Source organism: Diaporthe citri (assembly GCF_014595645.1).
Source record: "Diaporthe citri strain NFHF-8-4 chromosome Unknown scaffold_10, whole genome shotgun sequence".
Classification (NCBI taxonomy): Eukaryota; Fungi; Ascomycota; class Sordariomycetes; order Diaporthales; family Diaporthaceae; genus Diaporthe; species Diaporthe citri.
Window position 1 is genome coordinate 795,832 of NW_025064855.1, and position 16,284 is coordinate 812,115.

At 52.3% G+C, this 16,284-nt stretch overlaps 4 protein-coding genes across 4 annotated transcripts; 1 reads left to right on the forward strand and 3 right to left on the reverse strand.

Moving 5' to 3' along the window:
• Window positions 1-645: 645 nt before the first annotated feature.
• INS49_003436 (uncharacterized protein) lies at window positions 646-1,746 on the reverse strand (the record flags this gene model as incomplete). Its single annotated transcript, XM_043164230.1, has 2 exons — window positions 646-1,634; window positions 1,701-1,746. 2 exons carry the CDS (start codon window positions 1,744-1,746, stop codon window positions 646-648), a joined length of 1,035 nt encoding a protein of 344 aa, XP_043018995.1.
• Window positions 1,747-4,055: 2,309 nt separating this feature from the next.
• Window positions 4,056-5,870, reverse strand: INS49_003437 (uncharacterized protein; the record flags this gene model as incomplete). The annotated part of the gene is made up of 1 exon (XM_043164231.1): window positions 4,056-5,870. The coding sequence occupies one exon, from the start codon at window positions 5,868-5,870 to the stop codon at window positions 4,056-4,058; it is 1,815 nt and encodes a 604-aa protein (XP_043018996.1).
• A 906-nt stretch (window positions 5,871-6,776) lies between these two features.
• Window positions 6,777-8,461, forward strand: INS49_003438 (uncharacterized protein; the record flags this gene model as incomplete). The annotated part of the gene is made up of 5 exons (XM_043164232.1): window positions 6,777-7,114; window positions 7,264-7,683; window positions 7,765-8,172; window positions 8,245-8,386; window positions 8,450-8,461. 5 exons carry the CDS (start codon window positions 6,777-6,779, stop codon window positions 8,459-8,461), a joined length of 1,320 nt encoding a protein of 439 aa, XP_043018997.1.
• A 219-nt stretch (window positions 8,462-8,680) lies between these two features.
• On the reverse strand, window positions 8,681-10,514 carry INS49_003439 (uncharacterized protein; the record flags this gene model as incomplete). Its single annotated transcript, XM_043164233.1, has 3 exons — window positions 8,681-8,767; window positions 8,942-9,406; window positions 9,489-10,514. The coding sequence occupies 3 exons, from the start codon at window positions 10,512-10,514 to the stop codon at window positions 8,681-8,683; spliced, it is 1,578 nt and encodes a 525-aa protein (XP_043018998.1).
• Window positions 10,515-16,284: the final 5,770 nt, after the last annotated feature.

Genomic DNA, 16,284 nt, shown 5'->3' on the forward strand with positions numbered 1-16,284 from the left:
TCTACTAGTAACATCGCATTCACCCGGGTTGTAAACAGGGCTAACTGCGCATCATCTAAAGACCCTTGTGTACATTCGTACCCGGAGACGGCTAATCGAATCAACCGCAACAACCCCGATATATTCACAGGGTCATTATTCGCTGCGAATCTGTCCAATAGTATGGAGGTCTAGTTGCTCAATTTGGTTGTTCTCACGGGAATCAGCCATATCCCAACACTCCTACAATGCAGTGTATTCATCATCCTATGTGTCCGCTGTTCAATCACCATGCCATCCAAACTCCTGCTCAAACGCGACAATTATGCATGGCTTAACGTCTCTTGCCATCCTAATCTAATTATGTGGGAGCGAAAGCATCAGATCTCCCACCCAAGGCTGATCTCAGTCGAGCTATCCAGCCACGGCTCGCCTCGCCTCGCCTCGCTCTCCATCCCAGCCTTCCACCTAGTCTTCGCCCCGAGAGCTTAAAGGATGCTAGTCTCACTGTTCCGAATGACAAGAACAGTGCCTGTCCTCAGGATACTTCGGACAGCGGCAGAACTCAGGCCAGTAGTACCGGCACGAGTGAGCCGAGCAGAAGTCCGAGTAGATCCTCTCCCCGTCCACCTCCCGGGCGCAGTGCGTGTTCTGGCACCCCTGAACCTAGCAAGGGCGGCTGTCAGGCACGTGCTGGTGGGTGGTGATTCCCTTGTCGAAGAACAGACCCCTCTTGCACTTGATGCGCGCCCCGCGGAGGGCAAGTGTCTCACTCGGAGTGCGGCCGCAGACATCCCACTTGCGCTGCGGCTGGGGCGCTGAGGTGGAGCTGGAGTTTAGATGCAACGTTTCCATCGACTGGGTGATGGTATCACGCCGGCTGTTGTCGAAAATGTGTCGCTGGTTGTTATGGGTGTGGACTACGTGAGGGGAATAGGTGGTCTGGTGATAGCCGTTGTCGGTGTGGTATTGCTGGCTGTTGGCTGTAAAGTTCTGGCGGCTGTCAGTCGGGCTGTAGTTGTGATGAAAATTGTTCACAACCGGTGCCTGACCATCAGCCCTGGCAAACTGTGGCATGGTAGGCCACTGTTGCATTGTGGGCATCTGTTGCATTGGAGGGTTTTGGTAGATCGTTGGAGTCTGCTGAACCGTGGACTTCTGACGAACTGTGGCTGTCTGGCGAGCAGAAGACGGCTGACGGACTGAGGACGTCTGATGAATAGCTGGCGTTTGCCGATTGCTGGACCGCTGCGAGACGCTCGATCCCGGTCCGACGCTCTCCAGGTCATTCAAAGCATCAAATTGCGCATTCGATGCTCCCGCAGACTGAGCCGCCATAGCCGGCTGGGGCGCCCCTCGCGCGTCAGAAGCTCGTGATGGTCGTGCTGGACGTAGCGGACTCGGCCGTGGAGCCATGTTCGGCTGAGAGCCGCTCGGAGTGTGAGGGCCACCGAGAGCAGAAGGGTCCGTACTCGAGTAGCCGGAGACTTCGGACGGCAGCTTGTAGAGCCAACTTGGGATTGAAGGCGCAATGGACGCCTGCTCGCTGGGTCCGCCCGCGCGAGAGGCTTTGTAGAGCATGTTCTCGTCTTGAGTGTGGGAAGTGCCCTGCTGTCTCGTACCCTGACCAACCTCAGACTGGGAAGGTATAGTGGCTGCGAGGAAGAAGACCTGTTAGCGACATGTCTCGAAGCAGGTTGGTTTGATGAAAGTGTACATACTGCTGCGAGGAGCGGTCTCGGGTGTAGCAACATTTCGTGCCTGCATGTTGGTACCTGAAAGCTTCGCGGAAGGTCCGGTACGAGATACCATTTTGTTCTGTACTGGTTATGTCCTCGCAAGGATAGAGAATAGATGATGAGTGAGGTTGGTGAGGTCAAGTTGCTGACGATAAGTGTGGCTGTCTTTGCGGTGACAGCAGATGAAGGAGACGCCGTGTCAAGTCAGACTTGAGATTGAGGAAGGGAATACTGAAGGAAGAACAAGACGGACAATTAGAATTGGTCAGGAAGGCAGGTTTATATCCTTTCTCCTGGTGGGGTCAACAACGAAGCCCATGAAGTGAAGTGGTTCTTCGAATTCACTTGCCGTCCGCAGCAGTGACTTAACGAAGGGCAAGCGACCGAGAATTAGGGCGAACGGAAGTATACTTCCCCATTTTCTCTCTACGTCAACGGCAATTAGGGACCTAGATATGAAGTTAAGTTGAGTACCGTGCAGAACACCCTGTTCTGGACAAAGAAGTGAATGGCTGGCTCGACTGCTTCGGGACCTGGACGGCCCGGCACAGGCCTGTCATGATCTCGCAAGCTGATAAGTTGGCATGTGATTTCACCCGTGATTTGAGGATTCTAGTCATGGTCCAAGGAGATAGATGACCTCTGCGTAGGCTTCCTAGGCCACATTATAGTTAGATGGGTAAGTTTATTCATAGGCTCCCTTCTCGCCTACGACCTGTGCGACCGCTCGTAATCGAAATAAGATGGCCTTGTATGGTTTTTAATTCCATTAGCAACTATATCAACAGCCACCGGCTGACCCGATTTGAAGCATTCACTCAAGGTGCGTTTGGTTCCAGGGACAAACGCGGGTTGTTTCTATGTGAAAGTATTCTTCAGAGATGTCTATCTGCGATGGCTGTTGCTGCTCTATGTATCCGCAAACTTGTCCGTGTGGCCTTGCCAGTCTCATTATCGCTGCTCGGGCTTGCCGTCTTCATCCTTGGCAAACCTGGTCAAAACAAGAATGGTAAAAAGGTTGACCTCCTTGGCACCCGAAATACGTGCTCGTAGCATCTCCCTTCCTCGTGGATCTGGTCTGCAGCTCAAGGGACCCAGACAAGTCTGTGGTAACCTTGCTGCTCATTCTTTTCTCTTATTAGAGCCGTATTTAACCGCGGCATAGGATTAGGCCTGCTCAGTGTGACGCGTGCGCCACAGGTCTCGTACCTCCGCTCATCAACGCCTGGCCAGCTCGAATTTGTCTCCTGAGAGACCCGCGGCCCGCAGACCGTCACGAGTATCGTCCGGCACGACCTAGGTCGGGCGCATGCGCGTCTCAGCAGTGTCCACACCTGCACCGTAACCGAGCTTGGCGCACGTCTCTGGGTGGAGGGCACTCGTTCTCTTGACGACCTTGTGGGGACGCCTAGGCCAGCAACGCGCTGCATGTCGGTGATGCCTGAAAAAGCCGAAGACTTGTGGCGGGGGGCGAGGCGGAGGGCGAGGCTGACATCGTCAGCTGCATCGTCGCTCGTAAGCAGGTGTGGTCCTGCGCAACCGTTGGCCGCGATGGTGCGTCGTGCTGAGACTTGATGACTGATCGATGAAGACACCAGACTGAGGATGTTGGAGAAAAAAATATTCGGCTTCGTTGTACTCGACTGAATCGCGATTCGGCTTGAATCTCCCGTGGTAGGCATCATAAGCTCGCTGAGCGTCAGAGAAGATGGGAAATGCCTCTTAGTATCGTGCCTCGGGCATGGACCTCTTAAGGAGGGTGATGAGTCCCTGCAATTGCTCACGAATCTCAAGTTGAGCGTCCATATTGATGTGATAGGTGGCAGTGGGTGATACGGAAAGGGACGAGTTCTCAAAGGAAGCCGAGTATGGTCAAGTCAGGAGAATCGAGTCTCAGTCAAAGTCAGGCTCATAAGGACGTTCAGCTAGCTCTGTTCAGTGGAGGGCTGAAGGAAGAAGCAGTCAAAGACAGTTGCTGGCTTGGAAAATGTATATCAGGGCGTGTCCCTGCCAGACGAGGTGAGGTCCTGTCTGCTGTGATAAATTAATGGCTACCATTGGTCGGTTGAAATGGTATTGTTTCCAGTAGTATCGTTCTCATCCAGAGATAGACCAGATGGTAATAGACCAGATGGCAGACAGACCAGATAGCAGATTGACTAGATGGTAGATAAACTAGATGGTAGACAGACCAGATGACAGACTAGACGATAGATCGGATGGCTTGCGCTGTTTGCGATTCTTCAGCACCAATGTTCCAAGAATGAGAGCCACAAGCTCTGCATACTTAATCTGTGACAAGGCCAGCACCCAGATTGGTCTTTCTTGGCCCCTAAATCAAAGCCGAAAGACATCATACCGCGGCTGTGCAATCATATCCCGCCAGTCAATCTCTTTCCCCTGGGCATCCGGGTCAGCTCGAGCACCCCACAGTGAGGTGATGAGGTCCTCCAAGACGACAAGATTCCTGAAGCCAAGTTTCCGCTGACTTTGAAACCAGGCTCGCATCCGACGCTGTGAGGTGGCCGTGTTGCACTCAGCTCCGAGCACAAGGGCCGGCCACAACATCATGCAGCCGAGATTGCCCTTACCGACGACCTCGATGTTTTCCAACTCTTGCACTCCTAGCTCTACCAGCTCCTGCACTGCAGCAACCGGTGAACGGCGAATACTCCTCTGGAAGAAGACCAACCCAGCATAATAAAAGGAAGTGGACGTGTGGTGGACGACAGCGGCGTGGAGCTTGGACGCTTCTGGGCTGGATATCTGTGGCGGGAGACCTGGAAACTGGAGATACAACTGGAGCTCAAGAGAGTCGACTTCTTTATCCGTGGTAGACGTCCTGTTCAGAGATGCGGTGGCCAGAGTGTTGATACGGTCGTGGGCTTGCAATGTGGACTTCGAGACCCCATAGTAAGGAAACGTGAACTCGAGACCACTTCCAGAGACGTCTTCATCATTCAAGAAAGACTTGAGATCGTCAGGCACGGGGAAGTCACAGAGGAGGGCCATCTTCACCATGTGTTGTCTGAACGCGGATACGGCCATCTCATCCACACCGCGGGCTTGCAATTTGGACAGATAGGCCAGGCCGCCAGAGACGTGCGTACGCCACCTTTGAGTTGTGCCGGAGACAGCTTCAACGGCAATACATGCCATGATGGCCATCGCACAAGACTGGTCTTGGTGCTCATCTGCCCGGGCCAAGTTATGCCGGAGGTGGCGGATGGCTTCACTGTCGTGATCTAAAGCCAGGACGTGATCTTGTTCGGTGGTCCTTCCACTGAGCTCGAAGAGATTATACGCAGCCGCGGAGCAGATGGCATGGAAAATAGCAACATCGGCGTTGGAATCACCCGCCTTGGAAACAAGGCCTTTCAGCGCCATGGGAAGCATCATTGTGCGGCAGGGGTTGTGCGGCTCATCGAGGAGGACGATTTTCCTACTAGTGAAGGTGATCCAATGATGGATGAGACGCTTCTGCTTGGATGGCATGGGCATTGCATCCAAGTGGCGCGGCGGAGCGTGAACAAGTCGCTGACGAAGGGTATTCTGCGCAGTATTCTCAGACTCCTTGTCCACTTCCTCACAACTCTGGTAGCCTGAGTGAGGGTGTAATACTAGTCGGGCTGCGGAGGCAGTGTCTAAGAAAGCACTGCGGTTCGGCTCCCTAGCTGATTCAGGGGTGGACTGAGCCGTGAGAGGCTGGAACCTGGCTTCGTCAGTTGCAGAAGTAGCCTGGCCTGGTGTGTCCGCAAGCGTGGTAACAGAAAGCTCGCCAGGAGTATCTGCCGGCCCTGGGCCGTATTCTGGCGACTGGAGGCGACCTCGGTCATATGCCGTAATAGGAGGCCCATCGGATTCCGAGAAGCGCCGTCTGGAGGAGATGGCCGGGAAGACCGAGAAGAACCCCTTTTTGAGTTCAGAAGACTCCCTAGGGCACCACCCATCGATCTGTGTCAACGACACATCAAGCTCCGGGGAGCTCATACGAACGACCCCTGATGCATCACTAACAGGCGCCAATGGGCGTCTGGATGCCCTGTGATCCCGGGACAAATCATCAACAGGTTCCTGATCGTCGCTGTCTGCGTGAGGATTGTACGGCACCCAGGCCAGCTTCATGCCGTAACCCTCACACTGGAGACCCATTTGACGGCAACGCAAGCATGATGGCGTCTCTCTATGGGGAGTTTAAGTCAGAACGTCGTGAGCTGCCTCTGGGTTCTCGAATGTGGCGGGTGGCGATAGCTTCACGATGCAGAGGGTCACTTACTCATCGCACTTGACGCGACGGGACCGACAAGTCCAACACCCAGTGAAGCATTTTGTGCGTTGTTTCTTTGGTGGTGGCATGGTGTAGGACGACTCCCTGCCTGCAAGGCTGTCGGGAGGCGTCGGCATGGATATGGTTTGATGAAGGAGGGAGGTTGTTCCAGCGAATCGCTTTGAACTGCCGCGGCGGAGTTGAACAAGAAAAGGAATGGGGCCAGAAGAGGAAAGGCGGAGCTTCTCAAGAGCAAGAAAAGAGGAGCCGAGCCACGGGACGACAAGGGGAGCTGCTGTGGGCCAGAAGAGGAAAAGCGGGCCCTGTTTATGCTGACAGCGATTGGCTCGCTTTAAACTTCTCTGCTCGAAGTCATGGCGATCGACAAGTGCCGGGTGTGACACGGACTAAGCTCGCTGTGGATTTCCTTCTTCCAGACAGGATTCGATATGCCGTGTCGCTGACGTTCCTGCTGCGACCATCTTGCTTCCGGAAATGAAGCTTGAATTTCAAGACGGGTCTCGTGAGAAAGGGGGTTTCCCTGCTGGGCCGCCAGCTGGGCAGCCATTGCCTGACTTCCTCAAATTTAGTCCGAGAAATAAATACTCACCACATGCCTATTCTTCAGACAGTCCCGTTTCGCAGAGACCAATCGACCCAAAGACACGACATATTCACTCTCTATAGCAGACGTCAATAAGAGTAGTGAAGTCGCCTTTCTTTCGTCCAATCCGACCAAAGTATTCGAAGCCCCCACCAGAGTTGCAGAGTTCCTCACCAAGGCTGTCAAGATGGGTGCTGCTAGGAGCAGAAGTCGAAACGCACCAAAGGAGAAGTCGGCAGATGCGGCAGTCGAGAAACAAGTCCCAAAGTATACCGATGGCGAATCCGATGACTTCGAATTTGGTGGCTCCCTCGGCGTCACAGCGCTGATGATCAGTTTCCCTCTGCTGATGTGGTACATGTGGATTGGTGCGACTTACTACAATGGCCAACTTCCCCTCCCGGCTGCTGGTCAGACTTGGGGAGAGTTCGGCCGTCACCTGGCCCACCTTGTCTATGAGGGAGCCTACCCAACGGCCAAAGCCTGGGCGGTCTTCTGGACGTTCTTCCTGGCCGAGGCTGTCATGTATGTGTTCATTCTCCCTTCTCGACCCTTGGCAGCCACTGACAAATTCTTGAAAGGTATTGCTACATGCCCGGAGTGATGAGCCAAGGCCGGCCGCTGCGACACGAGGGCGGAAAGAAGCTCCCATATTACTGCTCCGCCTACACCAGCTGGTATGCGACCCTCGCCATCGCTGCTGCCCTACACCTGACCGGCCTCTTCCCCCTGTACACACTCATCGACGAGTTCGGGCCCATCATGACGGTGGCTATTATCTCAGGCTATCTGAACAGCTTCATTGTCTATGTCCAGGCCATTGTGAGGGGCCGGACGCATCGTCCTACAGGCTATCCTCTATATGACTTCTTCATGGGTATTGAGCTGAACCCTCGGATCGGGATCCTGGACTTCAAGATGTTCTATGAGGTCAGAATTCCGTGGTTCATTCTGTTCCTTATCACTGCTTCGGTGGCTGCTCGGCAGTATGAGGACTACGGCTGTGTCTCGGGCGAGGTTGGGTTCCTTCTCCTGGCACATTTCCTGTACACCAATGCTTGCGCCAAAGGAGAGCAGCTGATCATCACATCATGGTGGGTGAAAACCAGCCTCACGTTCCCACACCCGTTATGTCTTCGCGATTTTGTTCGCTAACAACACTCCTCGTGCCACAGGGACATGTACTTCGAGAAGCTCGGCTTCATGCTCACATTCTGGAACATGGCCGGCGTGCCTTTCACCTACTGCCACTGTGCTCTTTACCTCGCAAACAACGACCCATCCGAATACCACTGGAACCGCTACTCCCTGGCCGCGCTTGTCGTTGTATACCTCTTCATGTATTGGATGTGGGATTCGTCCAACGGGCAGAAGAACTCGTTCCGCCAGCAAGAGAGAGGGCAGCTTATCAAGCGCAACACATTCCCACAGGTTCCGTGGATCGTCATCGAAAACCCCAAGACCATCGAGACGCAGGCTGGGGACCGCATCCTTGTGGATGGCTGGTTTGGTATTGTGCGGAAGCCGAATTATGTCCCTGACATGTTCTTCTCCATGTCGTGGGGATTGATCACTGGATTCAAGTAGGTGGTTCTGGACATCTGACATTTCGGTTCCCAAATAAGATCAACGTTTTCTGACCACTCCACCTATAGAAGCCCCTTTCCTTGGTTCTACTTCGTCTTCTTCATGATCATGATCATCCACCGGGCTACTAGGGACATTGAGAGGTGCCGCAGGAAGTACGGGGCTGCTTGGACTCAGTACGAGAAGGAGGTGCCATACCTGTTCTTTCCGGTGAGTCTAGAGATTCGGCAGACCCTTGTACACTCATGATGAGCTCAACTGACAGCAGTGAAGTATATCTTTTAGCGCACGATTCTGGTGGTTCTATTTCTAACCAAAACCTGAAGCATCCTACTTTAAAGACGCGAATATCTGCTTATTACTGAATCCAATGTCTCTCACGATTTCGACTATACATCGGAGTGGCTGTTGGCAACATGTGTATTTGAGACTTTGGACGGGAAAGATTATCTGTCATGGTACCACAACCGTCCGATATTCCAACTTGCGTTGGTTTACCTCTATTTAGAACCGGGCCTCGACAGCGTTTCGTTTTGCTTTGAGAATTGTGTGGTACGGCGCAACTATCAGCATGGCGAGGAGTCTTGTGAGCTTCGAATGAAACACATGCGTAAATAGAATACCACAATCCTGTACTAATATGCTTATACAACGCATAATGGCTGTTCACAAAGCCACTGATTGCTTCAAGAACCGGAATTACGCGTCGAAGAATAAATCGGCCAGTGTTCATATACATAGTTCTTCAGTTGAGGCAATACTAACATCCTCCGCCGCCATTCCATCCCTCCCAAATCCCCTAACTTGTTCACTCCCCAGTGTCGCATAATGCTTCCAGTTCTGTGCCGCCAGACCGCTCTCGGGATCCCTCGCAAAAGCCACGTACGCATTCTGGAACGCCTGGCTGGTCGCATACTCCTCCGGAGTGCTATTGCCACGAAAGTTCGGGTGCGTACCCATCAGAATGGGCAGTTCGGCGCCGTGATAGGCTCCCATCCACGGCGCCGGGGACACGTTCGTGAAGTTACCGTAGTACGCGTAGCGGAACGTCGTGAGCCCCGTCTGCTGCCGGAAACGGACCGTGCTTGTCGCGGGGCAGGAGAATAGGACAAGGTCCCACTCCAGGCCAGCCGTTGCGTTTGGGCCGTTGGGGTCGCCGGCTTTGAAGTCGGCGAATATGAGGCCGTCTAGAGCGTTGGTGCCCACGATGGCGGGCTTCAGATGTGTCAGCTTTTAGAAAAGGGACAGCATGGTCAACGTGTGGCGAATAAAGGTGGAAGGTTCTTACTATCTTGGCTTGCAGCCCGTCCACGGCTCGTTGTGTGTAGTTCGAAAAGATGAAAGCGTCGTCCTCAATTGGGACGAAAGCTAGTCCTGGGAACCCATCTATCTCTGAATAGTTCGCGATTAAGTCATTAATGACAGTCCCGTCAACATCCCGCATGCACGACAGCAGCTGGTCAGGGTCATCTGCAAGACCGGTACAACCGACATGGTCGGCAACAAACGTGAAGTTGGACCGTGCTGTGTCGTTGACGGTGAAGAAGGGGGTGAAGGCCGTCCCTGAGTTCAGGATCAGGCCCGTGACGATGGGGTCATCGGGATACGCGAAGCCGTAGTAGTCGGCCATCATCGAGCCTGCCGACTGCCCCCACAGGACCATGCGACTTGGGTCGCCGCCGAAAGCGGCCATGTTCTCCTGGCACCACTCCACCACCACACGTGTATCGAGCAACGCGAGGTTCTGGTCAGGGAGGCCGCCCGCGTTGGGAAACCCAAAGATGCCCAGGCGGTAGTTGAATGATACCACGATGTGGTCTGGCGCCCTATCTACCCACTGTGCGGGTGTCTGGTATGGCACATCCTGGCCGCCGACGCCGAAGCCACCGCCATAGATGAACATGAGGACCGGCACACCTTCAGGTGATGCTGTCGTGTTGGCAGGGGCCCACACACTGAGTGTCAGACAGTCTTCACTGATGGCCCCAGTTGTGTTCAGCCCTTGGAGATTGAACTCGAGCACGTTCTCAAAGAGAGGGCTTGGTAGGTGGGTATCCAGATACTGCAGACAGCTCGGCGGCAAACGCGTAGCCTGGATCTCTGAGTCGGGTTGGTTGAGTGGTTCTGGTGCTGCCCAACGCCGCTCATTTACAGGTGGCACTGCGTAAGGGATTCCGAGATATTGGTGGACATTTGGGAGGGCTGGGTCCACTTTTCCATTTATTCTCCCAGAAGTCGTGGGTATCACCGGCGGTGTATCGTTGACATCGGTTGCGCAGCATTCTTCGGATGCAGCAGCAGCAAAGGTCAGCAAGGACCGGACGAAATTGCGCTTCATTGTCACGGTGGTCGCTCCCTTCTCAAAACGTTGGCATATCTACCTCGCCAAAGACACTACAAACATCAGGACTGTGTGCGGACGTCGTGCCTATGTATGTGCTCTCGGCTCCACGGGATTCTAACAAATCATCGTCCCGGGCTCGCGAATCCTTTCGCGTGGACTGTTAGCGTGCAGTCTATGATCTGTGGTGTCGCACACCGGTCATATAGACTGGCTCAGACATATGCAGCTTATGTTGCGCCTCTCCACAAGCGTGAGTGAGTTTTCAAGGGTTCCCTCAAGCCGAGCTTCCGTGCTGTCTATTTAGACTTAGTTGAACCAGGTAATGAAGAGGATTACTCCACCATGTCTGCATCCCCTAGGGTAAGCTCACTCAATACTTGCGCATTTTGAGCAAATTATCAATCCTTCCAGCTCTGCTTTTGAGCACGACACAGAAAGGCAGCTCTCCGCGAACGTCGAAATTCTTGCTGTGGCGGCGGAGTGATGGATTACCAATGTTCGAAATCTCGACGGCCATGGAGACTAATAGCACTCTAGGCAGGATAGCGACACAACGGGCAGAATTCGCTGGCCTTGCAAGGCAATCACAACTTCGGAGTGCGTCAGGATGTGCAATTTGCCCTTTCTTGTGCTACACGGCGATGATGCTTCGATGGTATCGTTCTGCTCTACTAGTCAAATGGTCCGATTGCATTGACGCAGAGGGAGCGCGTCTTTTTGGACACTATCCATCTCTAACAGGTTGGTGTTCACAACAGAATCCTACCGCCACCGCCACCAGCCATCTTGCGAGCCTTGCTTCCAGATCTGAACATCACGCTGCTCGAGGTGGGGTAACGGGCTTCGATTTTGTATCCCTGACTGTTCTCAGTGCCTAAATATTAGCTTGGTGACACTAAGGGCAATATACGTACATATGCAGGGTACGTACGTAATTTGATGATTTTGGATAGCATGACACTCTCTAAGCATCAGCACCTCTACGTAGCCGTCCTGGAGATCCACCAGCAAAGTGGACACGTCTATAAGAATCCGTTGCCTGCTTTGGACGCGATCCACGCATAGCAGATCGCAGGGGAAAGGTTCTTGGGCTGTTTGGAATCTCATGCTTCGGTTGACTTGGTTGTCTGGCTTCCTCGACAAACCGGACATTTCTAGAAGAGTCTGTCGCCTTCTTTGGCCGCGCACCACGCATAGCAGATCGCACAGGATAGGTTCGCGGGCTTGTAGAGAGATCGTTTCTCTGTTGGCCTGTGAGTCTGGTCTGGTCTTGGTTCGGCTGACTGACGTACTCCGGAGTGTCCGTATGCCCATGGCCGCTCTCCGTGGAGCCTAGGCGTTCCTGTGTCGCGCGATTTGGACCGAGCATACAACACATAGCTTTGAAGGCTTTCCTGACTTTCCGAGAGCCCCGGCTTGGGCTTGGCACCCTCGTTGTAATGCTGTTCTCAGGAGGGTTGTTCGATCGTGACTTGGAAGGCCGAGCCTCTGCGTTGCTTGACTGAGAGGTCTCCATGTGAGCAGGAGATTTTTTGGGCTCAAGTTTTGCCTCCCCAGTGGAAGGATAGCTTGTAGGAGCTGTGCGATGACTTTATTAGTATAAGAATCGTGAGAAGTCACTACTGAAAGCCGAAATACCTCTGTAGTGGACATGGCGAGCTCGCATTACGTCACTGTCATCTACAGCAGTGCAAGCCTTGTGGGCATGAAAAGAGCATTTATCAGCCATGTTGGGAGCATTCAATGTCTGATCGGGATACAGACGGAGAAAGGGCAGGAAAGTCCGCATCTCGGTCTAGTTTTGTAGAGGTCTGATCAAATACGTTGACTTAATACCAAGCTCAAGCTGGTCTTTGGCTGGCGGCGGCGTGGTGATGTCTGTCGCCAAATACAGAGTGAATTTAGCCGCCATTATCTAGTCAGCCATGAGAATTGAATCCTATTGAGGAAGAAACTTCACCTCGTCCATTTCAGCGCTGACATGGCTGCGCAAACCAGCAACAAGGTCCTTGATCGTCAAAGAGTGAAGCATTTCACTCCTCTTCACTCCAGAGCATATTGTGCAAAAAAGAAGAATTGGATGAGGTATGGTTTCGCTTTTGTTATCCAACGGATTCCCAATGTATGTGGGATGAATGATGTATGGATATTAAGATCGCTAAACCCGTGGTCACTGAGAACCTCCTCACGTCCCCTCCCCCAAAAGGATTCTCAAAGAAACCTAGAAACTCAGAACTGACCGCATCTGCATATCCCGCGAGCTCAACATCCGAATGTTCGCAAATATCCTTGTCCAAAACTACCCACTCCATTGACTTGACCAAAAATGAGAAAGAAATGAGTTAAATGGCCGAAAACGCTTTTGGGATAAGGAGCACACTTTTCCTCCACTTGCGAATGTAATACATCGAGACTTCGTGCTCTGGAATTTGGTTCTCCAGAGTCTCCCATGATTGAAACTCAAGAATTCTCCTCCTCTCGGGCTTTTTATTCCTTTTCTTGGTCCTATTGCCGGAGACGATAGAATCGGTTTCTGAGATTGGTGGGCGCAGGGTTAATCCCAGGGAATTCTTTTGGAAAATCCTCCGCGAAATCATCCCACGTATACCTTTGATTGTATGACTGATCAACGGCAATCACCTTCGCCCCTTGTTGGAGAACGTATTCGTTCATTCCCTCGGTCCACTTGATATGCCTGAAATCTTCTCGCTCTGCTGGTGGTGGCACTCTCGAAGACCCAGGAGGCACATGAGATCCCGGGATGTCAAGATCATATGGCCACCATTGGATTTCGGGAAGCGGTGCGCTTTGCCAAGTTGTTCGAATTTGTTGGTGTGGTTGACTGCCTGCAGGCGGTGCGGCTGGCCAAGCTGGTTGATCTTGTTGGTACTCTTGTTGGTACTCTTGATGCGTGCTGTCCCCGGTCGGGATTCGGGGCTGTTGCGAAGCTATATCGGCAAAATGAGCTAACGGGTGATTTGATCCGTAAAAGTCTCGGGCGGCTTGAGGCGCACGGGCTGCTGGGCCTCGAATGTGGCTTGCAATAACTGTGGCAGGTTGCCCTCGTAAGACTACATGTCTGGGCTCGCCAGTATACCTTGGCATAGAGGTTGAATCCGTACCCGGGCAATGAGTGCTTTGCTGTTGCGGAGCCAAGTTGCCGACTTGTGGATGGTAGTCTTGTGGATCATAGAGCTCTTGCGCAGGCCCCGTGTTTTGGTAGGAAGGACTGGATCTGTGAGGATCGGCCATCTTGATTCCAAGATATGAACTCTTAGGGAGCAGTAGAGGGGTTTTCTTGAGGTTTTCCAGAATGAATGAAGACAGTCTGTGCCTGGTATGTATTGATGCTGCAAGGAGAATGGGAGTTCGATATTCATGCTTTCGAAGTCTTATGTGACTGTCATTCAACCGCCATACGTAGACCTTCTACGACAGCCGGCATGTCATCGTTGCTCGCTGGTCAGAAGCGTTGGAGTGATTCACTTACTTCAGCCTGTCCAGGTGTGAGTGATGAGTGACTGTCCGGTCTCCCCGCCCACCCGCTTCAACATAGATGAGTTCCAAGCCTTGGGGGAGTAGTCCTATTCACAAAAAAACTTTGATAGCTACCTTTATGCAGGTATGCGAATGGCCGTAGTCCAGGAATTTCACACTCCCAAGTAGCGTCTACACCGCGATCCATTTGGGCCCAGCTTGCCAAGATCTTTAGAAGAGTCGTCTCCGATGCGTGACTTGAGCCGATATGAGAAAAGCGTGACAAGCATCCGAGCATAAAAAGTTCAGACCGACGAGTGAGACGGTCGCAAGTGGAACATCATATGTGTGACATGCAAGCACAACTCATTCGGTATCCAAGTTTTCGGGCTATCGTCACCGCATGTCGATGGCCAATTCTGCTCCTCAGGAGGGTACTCGCACACCAATCCGTAAAAAGGTATCATGAAAAGCTTGAATTGAGCTGTCTGAGTTTAAAGAACGCTGTTTGAACGAATTTCTGAAATGCTTCTTGGTGCTCTCTTTGGCTATTTCTGACCACATCGCGGGAGCTGAAACTGCCCATTGTTTTGGTATCTCTCCAGATACATTGACGTGGAGAGTACTTGTCCTGCATCAAATGCTTCCCATATAACCACCATTGCCTTTTTACTCCCCCTGCTTCTGCTTTGATGTCTTGCACATTCCCGCGCAGAAGTTCCTGTGTAACAGGGTCAACTATGGGAGGCTGAGAACCTCACTCCAATGGAAAAAGTGTTGGTAGCAAGCAGCCCATGACAAACAGCAGAAAGTTCCCTTCTCAGGCTGCTGTCTATATCTCGTTGAGGGACTGGAGGAGGAAGTCTGGGGTATCTGGTGTTTAGAATAAGATTTTGTATGTCGATTTGTGTCTGTACCTCAATGCCTGCTGCGTGGACTGTGAGTCGGTAAGTCCTGCAGTTACAAGGGGAGACGTGTAGCTCTGTCACCATCCAAAAACTGAACTTCATGTGCCTTTGCCGAAACCTTTGCCAGTTATGTTAAAATTTTGCTCATTATGGTTACTTACTCAGTGCTCAAGAATGACAGAAGGCAGGCAGTCTCCACTGCCGGAATTCACGGATCGTCCTTTGCGGGTTTGGTCAGCCCAGTCGGTCGCTCCTGAATATGTGTCTCCTGGCTCCTGCTGAGACTTGCCTGCCATTGTGAACTGGCGCGGCAGATTTCCGTGCTTTCCCATGAGTGATTACCGAGGCAGGTACCAGTGTTGCGGGGCCAGTGTTTGAGTTGACCTGGGGATGAGAAGTCACAACTGCCTGTTTTCCATGAACCCGAGCGTCAAGTTTAGAGCTCTCTTTGTTGAGTCTTGATGAGGAAGGTTTTCTCGCCCGTGATTGTAACTAAGATCGCAAGGGCCAGGAAAAGCGTATCCTCGGCGACCTCCTTGGACTCGTACTGTGGTGGCCGCAACTGGCGGGAGGGATGCCTGGGAGATCGAGGGGTTTTCCGAAAGGAGACTCATCATTCTGACTGTTTATGTCCGCTCTGAGTCGTACCGCTTCGTTATGAGGGAAAGAAAAGGGTGTCACCTGCCCAGTTGAATGCCACAATTGTGGAAGGGTGTGCCCTCCGCAGCCGGCCAGCTGAAGAGGTTGCAGCACGGGCACATCATCCTGATGTACTGATCAACGTTACGAATGAATGGTCAAGTTTAGCACACCTGTGCCGTTGTTAGGAGTAAATACTTTAGGTAAGTAGGCTGTGCCAATGTGACGGGTTGAGGTGCACGCAAAAGCTCTCTGGTCATGGAGGATGAGGATTCTATTGCACGTGGACGGCTTGCGCCAATTGAGGACCCTTCCACATTGTTATAAACGTCAAAAATATCTCTTTAATTCACTCTCTGTTCGTTTATAGTGAGGTTGTCCCCATGTTCCCAAGATCTGCCTGAATGAAGTTGAAGATGCCAGGCCATTCCCTAACATACCGTAATATGCATATCCGTTCTGCCACATGCTCAATGTTTGTATCCGGTCAACACGCCATCAGGACAGAACTGTGATAGAAGGACAACCTGGTATTAAACAACACTGCAGATATTTGACTGGTATTCGAGTCGCCATGATAGATTACTTAGGTTTACATTTGATTTGAAAGCCATTGTACCATCCGCGGGTGTCGGTGCCTAGTGAACAGTCAGTGCTGATTACAAACACAAGATATCTTGTCTAGAAGGGCGTGCCATGAGGAACATAACATATTCGAAAAGATACTAGACATTATCTTG